This window comes from Suricata suricatta, chromosome 8, assembly GCF_006229205.1.
Source record: "Suricata suricatta isolate VVHF042 chromosome 8, meerkat_22Aug2017_6uvM2_HiC, whole genome shotgun sequence".
NCBI classification, from domain to species: domain Eukaryota; kingdom Metazoa; phylum Chordata; class Mammalia; order Carnivora; family Herpestidae; genus Suricata; species Suricata suricatta.
The window spans coordinates 31,780,741-31,793,873 of NC_043707.1; the positions used below are offsets into that span (position 1 = coordinate 31,780,741).

At 39.9% G+C, this 13,133-nt stretch overlaps 1 protein-coding gene across 1 annotated transcript in view; it reads left to right on the plus strand.

Annotated features, from left to right (window-relative positions):
* The first annotated feature begins 4,751 nt into the window (after nucleotides 1–4,751).
* Nucleotides 4,752–13,133, plus strand: part of LOC115297551 (cytochrome P450 3A19-like) — a 15,284-nt gene continuing 6,902 nt past the window's right edge. Inside the window, exons 1-4 of the mRNA XM_029945739.1 lie at nucleotides 4,752–4,831; nucleotides 4,916–5,145; nucleotides 10,064–10,260; nucleotides 11,603–11,669. Coding sequence (XP_029801599.1) covers nucleotides 4,752–4,831; nucleotides 4,916–5,145; nucleotides 10,064–10,260; nucleotides 11,603–11,669 — 574 coding nt within the window. The remainder of the gene's footprint in view (nucleotides 4,832–4,915; nucleotides 5,146–10,063; nucleotides 10,261–11,602; nucleotides 11,670–13,133) is intronic.

Here is a 13,133-nt window from a genome sequence, read left to right on the forward strand (position 1 = left end):
TATCCTGTCTCACATTCAGGTCCTTCAGCCATTTTGAGTTTATTTTTTGTGTATGGTGTAAGAAAGTGGTCTAGTTTCATTCTTCTGCATGTTGCTGTCCAGTTTTCCCAGCACCACCTGCTAAAGAGGCAGTCTTTTTTCCATCGGGTACTCTTTCCTGCTTTGTCAAAAATCAATTGGCCGTACAGTTTTGAGTCCAGTTCTGGGTTCTCTATTCTATTCCATTGGTCTGTGTGTCTGTTTTTGTGCCAATACCATACTGTCTTGATGATGACAGCTTTGTAGTAGAGGCGAAAGTCTGGGATTGTGATGCCTCCCATTTTGGTTTACTTCTTCAATATTACTTTGGCTATTCGGGGTCTTTTGTGGTTCCATTCGAATTTTAAGATAGTTTGTTCTAGCTTTGAGAAGAATGTTGGTGCAATTTTGATGGGGATTGCATTGAATGTGTAGATTGCTTTGGGTAGTAATGACATTTTAACCATGTTTATTCTTCCGATCCATGAACAAGGAATGTTTTTCCATTTGTTAGTGTCTTCTTCAATACCTTTCATAAGTTTTCTATAGTTTTCATCATATAGGTCTTTTATATCTTGGTTAGATTTACTCCTAGGTATTTTAGGTTTTTTCGTGGTATCGTGAATGGGATCAGTTTCCTGATTTCTCTTTCCGTTGCTTCATTATTGGTGTATAGGAATGCAACCGATTTCTGTACATTGATTTTGTATCCCGCAACTTTACTGAATTCACTGATCAGTTTTCAAAGGCTTCTGGTGGAGTCTGCTGGGTTTTCCATGTAGAGCATCAAGTCATCTGCGAAATGTGCAAGTTTGACTTCTTCTTTGCCAATTCTGATGCCTTTTATTTCCTTTTGTTGTCTGATTGCTGATGCTAGGACTTTCAGCATTATGTTAAACAACAGTGGTGATAGAGGACACCCCTGTTGTACTCCTCATCTCAGGGGAAAGCTCTCATTTTTTCCCCATTGAGGATGATATTAGCTGTGGGTTTTTCATAAACTGCATTTATAATGTTTAGGTAAGTTCCTTCTCTTCCAACCTTCTCAAGGATATTTATTAAGAAAGGGTGCTGTATTTTGTCAAATGCTTTTTCTGCATCTATCGACAGGATCATATGGTTTTTATTCTTTCTTTTGTTAATGTGATGTATCACATTGATGGATTTGTGAATATTGAACCAACCCTGTAACCCAGGAATGAATCGCACTTGAACATGATGGATAATTCTTATATGCTGTTGAAATCGATTTGCTAGTATCTTGTTGAGTATTTTTGCATCTGTATTCATTAAGGATATTGGTCTGTTTTTCCTTTTTTGGCTGGGTCTTTGTCTGGTTTGGGTATCAAAGTGATGCTGGCTTCATAGAAATAGTATGGAAGTGTGCCTTCAGTTTCCATTTTTTTGGAATAATTTGAGAAGAATGGGTATTAGCTCTGCTTTAAATGTCTGGTAAAGTTCCCCTGGGAAGCCATCTGGCCCTGGGCTCCTATTCGTTTGCAGATTTTTGATAATGGATTCGATTTCTTCTCTGGTTATCAGTCTATCCATGCTTTCTATCTCTTCCCATTTGAATTTAGGCAGTGCATGTGCATTTAGGAATTTGTCCATTTTTTTCTACGTTGTCCAGTTTTTTGGCATATAATTTTTCATAGTAATCGTTGATGATTGCTTGTATTTCTAAGGGATTGGTTGTAATAGATTCTTTTTCATTCATGATTTTGTCTATCTGGGTGCTCTCTCTTCTCTTTCTGAGGAGCCTGGCTGGAGGTTTATCAATTTTGTTTATTTTTTCAAAGAATCAACTCTTGGTTTCATAGATCTGCTCCACTGTTTTTTATGGATTCCATATTATGCATTTCTTCCCTGATCTTTACTATTTCTTTTCTTCTGCTGGGTTTGGGGTGCTCTTGCTGCTTCCCTTCTAGCTCCAGTAGGAGTTCGTTAGATTTTGAATTTGTGCTTTTTCTAGTTTGTTGAGATTGGCCTGGATTACAATATTTTCCTCTAGGACTGCCTGTGCTGCATCCCAGAGATCTTGGATTGTTATATTTTCCTTTTCCTTTGTTTCCATATATTTTTAAATTTCTTCTCTAATTGCCTTATTAGTCCAATCATTCTTTAGTAGGGTGGTTTTTTACCTCCACATTTTTGGAGGTTTTCTAGACTTTTTCCTGTGGTTAATTTCAAGTTTAATAGCATTGTGATCTGAAAGTGTGCATGGTATGATCTCTGTTCATTTATACTTATGGAGGACGGCTTTATGTCCCAATATGTGATCTATCTTGGAGAATGTGCCATGTGCACTCGAGAAGATGGTGAATTTCCAGCTTCAGGATGCAGAGTTCTAAATATATCTATCAATTCCATCTCTTCCAATGTGTCGTTCAGGTCCATTGTTTTTTTAGTGATTTTCTGTCTGGTTGATCTGTCCATTGCTATCAGTGGAGTATTAAAGTCCCCTACAATTAGCACATTCTTATCAATAAGATTGTTTTCTTCTGTGATTAATTGTTTTATGTATTTGGGCGCTTCCGAATTAGGTGCATAGATATTTGTAATTGTTAGCTCTTCCTGATGGAGAGACTCTGTAATTATAATGTCCCTCTTCATCTCTTGTTACTGCCTCTACTTTAAAGTCCAGTTTGTCTGATATACGTATGGCTGTTCCACCTTTCTTTTGGCTTCCAGTTACATGATAGATTTTTCCCCATCCCTTTACTTTCAACCTGAAGATATCTTCAGGTCTAAAATGCATCTATTGTAGACAGCAAATAGATGGATTTTTTTTTTATCCATTCTGCTACCCTGTGTCGTTAGGTTGGAGCATTCAGTCCATTTATATTCAGTGTTATTATTGAAAAATGTGGGTTTAGAATTATTGTGTTCTTCGTAGAATTCATGTTCATAGTGGTATTACTGGCACCTTGTATTCTTGCAACATTTCCCTCATAGAGCCCCTCTTAGGATTAATGTAGGACTGGTTTGGTGGTCATGAATTCTCTCAATTTTTGTTTATTTGGGAATACCTTTATATCTCCTTCTATTTTGAATGACAGGCTTGCTGGGTAAGGAATTCTTGGCTGCATGTTTTTTTCCGTTCATCAATTGAAGATTTCCTGCCATTCCTTCATGGCCTGCCAAGTTTCAGTAGATAGGTCTGTAATCACTCTGATAGGTTTCCCTTTGTACGTTAGGTCTTTTTTATCCCTAGCTGCTTTCAGAATTCTCTCTTTATATTTCGTCTGTTTCACTATGATGTGTCGTGCCGAAGGTTAATTCAAATTACGTCCTAAGGGGTTTCTTTGTGCCTCTTGAATTTGAATGTCTATTTTTTCTCCAGATATGGGAAATTCTCAGTTATAATTTGGTCTAGTATCCTTTCAGGACCTTTCTCTCTGTGTTGCTCTTCCAGAATTCCTATGATATGGATATAGTTCCATTTGATTGTATCACTCAGGTCTCGAATTCTCCTTTCCTGCTCCTGGATAAATTTCTTTCTCTTTTTTTCAGCTTCCTCTTTTGCTATAACTGTATCTTTTAATTCACCTATTCTTCTCTCTGCCTCTTCAATCTTTGAGGTGGCTGCCTCCATTTGATTATTCAGCTCATTTATAGACTTTTTTTTTTAACTCATCACACCTATTTTTAAAGTTTCTAGCCATTGTCTCAGTTGCTTCTTTGATGCTTTTTTTCAACCCCAGCGATTAATTTTATGACAAGTTTTTTAAATTCTTGATCCGGTATGTTGTCTAGATCTGCCTTGAGGAGTTCTGTGGCTATGACATCTTCCTGGAGGCTCTTCAGGGGAGAGTTCCTTTGCTTCGTCATTTTGGCTAGTTTTCTGTCCCTTGTCAGTTTAAAAAAGCTTGTTGTGCACTGTGCACCTGTTAATATGCTCTGTTAAAGGAGGCTTATTGACTGTCCAAGGCCTGTCATTTTAGGAAATATTTTGTTAATGGTGTCTCTCAGTTTCTCTTGTCGTGCCTTTTAATATTTTATTTCCCTACTCAGCGATATTTGGGACTCAGCATCATGCACACTTTGGCTTGTTTCTTGGGGCAGCCCTAAGAAGGAAAACAGACAGACAAAGACAGAGGGAACAGAAGCACACAAACACAGAGACAAAACAGAAGATCAAATTAAAAGGGGGAAAGCAAGGACAGAGAATGGAGAGGAAAGAGACAGAACAAAGAGAAGAAAAAAAATAAAGGGGGTCAGAGACAACAAAGGACAATGGATAGTCTAAAAGTGTATGACCAGTTGATGCGCGAGATAAGGATGAGATACAGAATATATGGATTGCATGAAAAAAAAAAGAGGGAGAAAGGAGAAAGGTAAAAAAGGAGTAAAAATTAAAAAAATAAGTAAAAAAGATAATAATAATAATAAACAAGTACAAAAAAAGAAAAAAGAAAAAAAGCAGCAACGCCCTCTTGTGGATAGGCATTGTTTGGTGTAGTAGGTCTAGGGGGCTGCTCTCAGGCTCTACCTTTTGGCTGCAGAGAGTAGAATGGCGGCTCCCCACACTCCACTGAGTCTAAGCACTGCAGGTCACTCTAATAACTCTGATCTCGTTGTGCGGCAGCGGAGCCTAATTGTATTTTCCACGCCTGCCTCAGTTCAAAGTCCTAGTTCATGCACTTTTATGTTACCACAGATGAGATGTACTTGCTTTTGCAGTTGGCCTCTTAGGGGGAGGGAGCAGTTTCTCAAGGCGCTGGCAGGGATTTATGCTGCTGCTGCTGGAGGCGAGGTGCAGGCCCTCACAGACCTCTGCTGACTCCCAGCCCCCAGCCAGGATAGCGATTGCGTAGGGGGAGCGATCAGTTTTGCTTGGCTCAGGCCAGGATTTGCGTTGCTGCTGCCTGAGGTGAGGTGTGCTGCCTGAGGCGAGTTGTGCAGCAGGAGGCAAAGTGCAGGCCCTCAAAGACACTGCTGCAGACTCCCAGCCCCCAGCTGGGATCCAGATCACAGTAGGGGGAGAGAGCAATATCTCTTGGCGTCGGCTGGGATTTGCATTGCTGCTGCCTGAGGCACTGGGCGCTGCTGGAAATGAGCTGCTCTCTCCTGCAGCCGGAAAGTGTGCCCCGGCCTCCACCACCACCAATTTCCTGCTGGGATCAAGTAGGGGTGGGGGCTATTTTTTCCCTGTCGGCACCCAGGATTTGGGATTCACGTGGCCAATGCTGGAGGTGAGATGCACTGTGGAAATGAGGTGTGTGTTCCCACTCCCACAGCCGAGGTCGAAGTGTGTGCCCCTGGGGCCGCTGCACATGCGGCCGCCGACTCTCTGCCAGGATGCGCAGGGCTGGAAGCTGTTCTTTCCCTTGTGCCACTTGGGTTCGCGAAATGGGCTACCCAGCAGTTAAATATGGAGTGAGAGTTTCTCTCTCCGAGTGTGGTTAAACGTTCTTTATCACTTCCCCAGAGACAGTACTATGAGCGTGTTCAGTTTCTTTCTCTTTCCTTTGTTTCTCAGGAGTTCCGCGCACTTGCCCTATGTTGGGCTGGGGCTCCTACCTCCCCTGCCCGTCCCTGCTGGCCCATTTTCCAATCTCCCCTGTTCGCACTCACTCACTCAGGCATCTTTGAGGTTGTCTTCTTTCTGGAGTCTGTATTTTCTCCTTCCGCTCTTGCACATGAGAGTAATGTTCTTCTCAGTTCGATAGATGGGGCAGATGAAGTTTACAGAGCTCTTTTCCTCTCCACCATCTTGGCTCCTTTCTAGTTTATCTTTGTGGAATTTCCCTCTGCCAACTTTCTTCCACTCCAGAAGTCCTGAAATGTTGCCACCCCTTTGAGGCAGAGGAGAAGGGAGAGAGGTATTAGCTCCTGTATTGAATGTCCTGCAGATCACGGTAATGGCTCTCTCAGCTCTTATCAGTTCTGGGGTCAGAAGAGGGGCCAGAGATTAACTTTTTGACAATTGTTTTAAATTCTTGTTCTGTTATGTTTTAACAATTTAATCTGTTTTAAGCAGTTCTGTGGCTGTGACTTCTTCCTGGAATTTCCTTATAGGAGAGTTCTTTTGTTTTGTCATTTTGGCTAGCTTTCTATTTCTTGTCAGTTTTAAAATCTTGTTATGAACTCTGCACCTGTTAGTATTGCTCTATTAAAAGAGGTTCATTTGCTGTCCAGATCCTTTGTTTTAGGAAGTGTTCTTTTAATGGTGTCTCTCAGTTTCTCTTGTTGTGCCTCTGATTATTTTATTTCCCTACTCAGTGATATTTGAGATTCTTCACATGTGTTCTTTGGCTTGTTTTTTGAGGTAGCCCTGAAAAGGAAAACAGACAAACACACAGGGAACAAAAGCATGCAAATGCAGAGACAAAACAAACAAATAAGCAAACCAAAAGGGGAAAGAAAGGAAAAGAAAGGAAAGAAAAGAAAAGAAAAGGCAAAAAGAAAGAAAAGTGGGGGGCAGAGACAACAAAAGACTATGGACAGTCTAAAAGCATATAACCAGCCAAGGGGAGAGATAAAAATGAGATAAGGGAAAATATATCTGGATGGCAAGAGAAATAAAAAGAAGAAGAAAAGAAAAGGGTGGAAAGAGGGGAAGGGCCGCTCTCCAGTGTGGATGGGCGTGGTTTAGTGTAGGTAGGTCTCGGGGGCTGCTCTGTTAAGCCCAGCCTTCATGGTTGAGGGGAAAAGAATGGTGGCATCCCAAGCTCTGCTCAAGCCAAATGTTGCAAGTTGCTCTTTCTTTTTATATATAATTTTTTATTTTTCTTTTTTTAATAGTTTATTATCAAATTGTTTTCCATATAACACCCAGTACTCTTCCCCACAAGTGCCCTCCTCCATTACCTCCACCTCCCTTCCTCTCTCACCCTCCCCAAGTCGCTTTTTTAAGTCCACTCTTTCTGAGCCACAGGCGAGCCAAGCTGCACTTTCTAATCACCACTTCAATTCCCAATCCTAGTCCATGCACTTTAAAGCTACCGCAGGAGATGAGATGCACTCCCACTGGTGGCCGGGATCGCTAGGGGGAGGGGGCAGGGGCTGTCTCTCCTGGTGTCTCCTGGAATGGGTGCCGCTGCTTCCAAGCCCAAAGAAGGATACTCCAGCTAGATGGGATGGATTTCTCTCCCCGCACCCAGCAGTTATATATGCGGTGACAATATCTCTCTCAACCCTGGGGCGAGTTCTTTATCTCTTCTCTAGAGACAGTTCTATGAGTGTTTTCAGTCTCTCTTTCTCTTCCCCTTGTCTCTCCGGGGCACCGCATGCTCTCCCTGTGTTGGGCTGGGACGCCCTTCCCTCCACCTCCGGGGCTGGCCCTTTTTTGAATTTCCCCAGTTCGCACTTGCTCACTCAGGCATCTTTGGGGTTGTCTTCTTTCTGGAGTCTCTATGTTCTCCTCTCACTCCTGAAGATCAGAGTATTGACACTTCAGTCCTTCTCAGTTTAATAGATGTGGGCGGGCAAAGACTACAGAGCTCACTACTTCTCGGCCATCTTGCCCTGTCTCTCTTCCATATGCATTTTAAACTCAGTGTTAAATTCTACGAAGTAGCTAGATAGGATTCTTGCAGAAAACACATTCTTCTGTAGATCTATTTGAGGAGTATTGCCATCTTGACAATATCAAGTTCTGAACTATAATCATTGGATGTTTTTCTACTTACATTGATCTTTAATTTATTTCAACAATATTTGTGGTTTTCAGGTATAGGCACTTCCTTTGTTCAAGCTATTCCTAAGTATTCTGTTCTTGATGTTAATGTAACTGGAGTTAATGTTCCTAACTTTGGTTTTGGATTTTTTTATTGCAGTGTATAGAAATATAATTGATTTTATATATTGATCTTGTATCCTGAAATCCTACTAACCTGGTTTATTAGTTCTGATAGATTTTTCGTGCCTTCTTTGGATTTTCTATGTAAAACATTATGTTGTCTGATTATAAAGATGCTTTTAGTTTTTTTTAATTTCCTTTATGAGCAGCTTTGTTCCTTTTTCTTGTTTTTTTCTTTTTCTACCTACTTTCCTGGCTAGAACTTCTAATACAATATTCAATAGAAGTGGCAATAGAGGTGCCTGGGTAGCTCAGTAAGTCGAACATCTGACTCTTGGTTTCAGCTTGGGTCATGATCCCAGAGCTGTGGGATTGAGCCCCAGATTGGGCACTGTGCTAAGTGTGGAGTCTGCCTAAGATTCTCTGTCTGTCTGTCCTTCTCTCTGACCCTCTCCCCTTCTAATGTGCTCACTCTCTCTCTCAAAAAGAAAAGGAGCTGGCAATGGACACATCCTTGTTTTGTTTAATCTCAGGGGTAGTGTCCTATTTAATTGCATTAAATGATAAATGTGGTATTAGCTATGACTTTTTGGTAGATGCCCTTTATCAGGTTGAGACTATTCCTTTCTATTAGTAGTGTGTTGAGTATTTTTATTGCAAAAACGTATTGGGCTTTTGTTAAATACTTTTTATGCATGTATTGAGATGGCAATGTGCTTTTTAAAGTTTTGTTATAGTGCATTATATAACCTTGCATTTCTGGGATGAACTGACCTTGGTTATGGTGTATCCTTCTTTTGATATGTCACTGGGTTCAATTTGCTGGTATTTTGGTGAGGATTTGTGCATCTATGTCATAAGATATGTTGGTCTGTAGTTTTTCTGTTGTTTGATATTATTGTCTAGTTTAAGAATCAGGGCAATACTGGCCTCATAGAATGAGTTTGGAAGTGTTCCTACTTCTCCTACTTATTGGAAGAATTTGTGGAAACTGTTTGTGCAAATTTATGAAAATTCTACATAAATATTCTCTAGAACTCATCCAGCGAAACCACTTGGAGCTGAACTTCTTTTTGTAGATTTCACTACAAGCTCAATCTTTTTTGTTTGTTTGTTTGTTTCTGTCTTTAAGATTGTCTATTTTTTACATTACTTTCTAATTTGCACTTTTCTAGGAATTTTTCCATTTCATCTAAGTCATCCAATTTATTGGCATACAGTTGTTCATATATCCTTTTTATCCTTTTTATTTTTGTTATGTCAGCAGTAATCTCCCCTTTCATTTATGATGATAGTAATTTGAATCTTCTCTCCTTTTTCTTGGTCACTCTAGCTAAAAGTCTTTTGGATGAATCAGCTTTGTTTCAATAATTTTTCTATTGTGTTTTATTTTCTATTTCATAAGTTTCTGGTCTTCTCTCTATTATGTGCTTCCTTCTGCTTGCCTTGGGTTTAATTTACTCGTTTCTCTGGCATGTTTATGACAGAAAGCTGGGTCATTGAATCATTGAATAGAGACTTTGGTTCTTTTTAAGTGTAGACATTTACAGTGACAAATTTCTTCCTGGACACTGCTTTTGCTACATCCGAGAGTTGGTATTTCACTTCTTCATTTTTATCGGTCTACAAGTATCTTTTTTATAAAATTGTTTTTAATGTTTATTTATTTTTGAGAGAAAGAGACAGAGCACAAGTGGGGAAGGGGCAGAGAAAGAGGGAGACACAGAATCTGAAGCAGGTTCCAGGCTCTGAGCTGTCAGCACAGAGCCTGACGCAGGGTTTGAACTCATGAACTGTGAGATCATGACCTGGGCCAATGTCAGATGCTTAACTGACTAAGCCACCCAGGGCCCTTCCAAGTAATCTTAATTGCCTTTATGATTTTTTCTTTGAACCATTGATTATATAGGAGTGTAATGTTTAATTTCCACATATTTGTGAGTTACCCAATGTTGTTTATGTTCTCAATTTCTAATTTTATTCCATTGTGGTCGAAGGGCATACTATGTATTATTTGCATCCTAACAACTGTTTCTTAAACAGCATGATGAATTAAAGTAACATATTGTGGTCTGGTTTATTCAAAGAGGCTCTCATCTAAAAATAAAAGCTAGTATGCAGGAATGTAATTCTTTGCTTTGGTCACTCCAAAGCTGTGGAAGCGAACACTGATCTCACTGCTATAGTGGTGGTCACCATGTGTGACTAACTTGCCCTGGCTCACCCATTAACTTGAGGTCATAGAGGGAATGACTCCCTGGTTTCAGTGACCCCGGTGTCTTTTGCTCCTCTGATTGGAAGAGCAAATTATAATTGTTCCAGGTAAATTTTGCATTTTCACTGGCTTTCCATTGCTCTTTTTCTTTACAGTTATTTTCCCATTCCTTACCCCAGTTTTTGAAATATTAAATATCTGGATGTTTCCAAAAAGGGTTACTGAATTTTTCACAAAATCTGTAACAAGGATGAAGGAAAGCCGCCTCAAAGATAAACAAAAGGTAAATCCAGTGGTGGTTACATGTGGGTGTTCGCTTTTGATTTTTTATTGAGTTGTGTATATTTCACGTGTGCACTCCTAAGTATGTTTTTATGGTAGGTAGAGAAGCGTAGGGTTTTGAGCAGGAGAGTTCTAACATTTTAGAGAGATAAAGAAGGTGGAGGTTAAGGAAGGAGATAAGAAAATGAGTCAGAGAAATAATGTTTAAAATGTAATAATAATTTTTTTCCATAATATTTTATTGTCAAATTGTTTTCCATACAACACCCAGTGCTCTTCCCCTCAAGTGCCCTCCACCATCACCACCACCTGTCTTCTCCCCTCCCCCTCCCCCTCAACCCTCAGTTCATTCTCAGCTTTCAATAGTCTCTCAAGTTCTGCATCCCTCTCTCTCCCCAACTCTCTCTCCCTCCTCCGTTCCCCCTGATTCTCCATTAGGTCTCTCTTGTTTTCCTGCTAGACCTATGAGTGCAAAAAAAAAAATGTAATAATAAGCATGGCAACTAGTATGTCACTGCACAAAATTTGGTGAGAGAAAAACTACCACTTCCCTTTAATAAATTGTCAAAGCACAAAAATTACTGTGTAAAAATAACATTCTGTTTATTATAATTTTGCCAGATCTTACATTGGCAATGAATACCTTCAATCCTAAGCCTCTTGTTTTACACATTCTCTAGTTGAAGGTACTCTTATGGAGTGTAGTCTGTGTTAAACTTGACCCTGTCATGGTCTGAAGAGGGCAAGAGTTTTCACTGGGCACTAAGGCAGCAAGCTGGCTAAGCCAGTTTTACCTTCATGAGGCCTGCTTTCCAGGAAAGAATGTGTGCAGGACAGAGAGACAGGGCTGGGTACCCCAGGATATCATTGAAGCTTGTGCAGAGTTCTGGGAGGGTGGGGCATGGAAGATGCTGACACAGAAGCTCTCCATGGAGTTTGCAGGGTTCAAGAGATTGATCTATGTGACCATTCATTAAGATTTAAGGCCAGAGTTAAAAAAAAAAAAAGACTGGCATCAGGGCTTTTCTCATGAACAAGCAGGCATGACAGGGGAGGGAGCCAGCAATTCTTTGGCCAGGAAATTGGGGTCAAAAGCCAGAAAAGATGAAGGCAGGAACCAAAAAGCAGTGAGATACAATAGCTGGTTCCTGTCAGGGAAGCGTGCTGTTCTCCAAGTTTGTAGCTGTAGTGTTTTTGTTTACTGATGACTCTGTGAAAACTAGTTAGACCTCTATATGTAAAGGGGCCATATTCTCAGGAAAGAAGTTAAGTCCTGCACCTCTGACTTAATTCTGACTTCACAAGTAACTTTTTGTCAATGCAGTTGTTCTTTCTGCTTCCAGCACCGAGTGGATTTGCTTCAGCTGATGATTAACTCCCAGAATTCCGAAGAAATAGACACCCATAAAGGTAAGCAGGGAGAGCTTCAGAGAGCCAGTGATGGGAGGCTCAGAGGCAGGGGTGGTTCTGAGATATGCAGGATGGTTTTTGGCAGGTGACATTTTTGCAAATTAAAGAGTGACACATGTTCTCCATGTGGTACCCACAAATGGTAACAGAAGAACTTTCCAGAAGCCCCCAGCCTCAGGTTTACTCAGAGCCTGTGGGCAATGATAGACTAAACAGTCCATTGTCTGCCACAGGGCAGCTTGTTTCCAATGTGAATCCTCTGGCCTACTCCAGACCCACAGAAGCAGAACCTCTGTCTGGAAATTCACATCAAGGCTTCATCATATCAGGAGGCACTTGGCCCCAGAATAAGTGACCTTAACTTGGAACAGTTAGTTAACGTTATGTTCACTGGCATAATGTACTTGTAAAGTTTTATTTTTCCCTTTGTAATTAACAAATAACTGGTCGAGGAAGTCTTTGCAACTGTGTAAATACTGGTTTCTTTTCCAAGTTTAACCTACTACATATATTGTCCATGGATGGCATTTGACTGAAACCATTATTACTATGATGATTTCCGAATGGTGACTTTCTAAATCCATCATTTCTTCTATATTCATGGGTTAATGTTCCATTGTTAGGAAGCTATTCATTATATCTCATGAACAAATTTATTTATATATGTCAGTATGATCTCTTGTATAACTAAGTTAATCTCATATTATTTTTATTTAGATAATCAATTCTCTGAGATTTGTCCTCTGGAAGGCCTTTCAAGTGGGCTCCTGTGTATTATTTTTATTCTTTCTTTTTCTTTTTTGGCTTTCAATAGACTTTATTTTTATAGAAGCTTTAGGTTCACTAAAATTGAGTGAAAAACAGAGATTTCCCATATTCTCCTACTCCACCTACAGACAGCATCCCGCATTATCAAAAACCCTCACAATATTTTATATATATATGTATGTATGTATATATGTGTGTGTGTGTATATATGTATATATGTGTGTGTGTGTGTGTGTGTGTGTGTATAACAATGTGGTACATTAATTACAATCAATGTCCCTACAATGACACATATTACCACCTCAAATCTTTGGTTTACAGTATAGTTCACATTTGGTTTTGTCCATTCTATCGGTATAGACAAATGTATAATGATTTCTATTCACCTTTACAGTGTGTAGAGTATTCTGTATCTTTTTCTCATATCATTTTCTGAGAATTTCCTTGAATTCTGGTGTGAGGCATTCTAGGTTTATCTTTTGTTTCCCCTGATGGGTGCTGGAATCAGCCATTATTCCATGAATCTGTTTCCTTTTAGTGAGAAATGGTATGTAGAAATCAAAATCTGGGATCTAGGAGTGCTCACTGGTACCAGGGTTTCTTTGCTTCTATTTCCTCTCAGACACCCAAGCTAAGAACATGAAATATATTTATACAGGAGTGATAAGCATAAGTATATCTACATCTATCCATAAC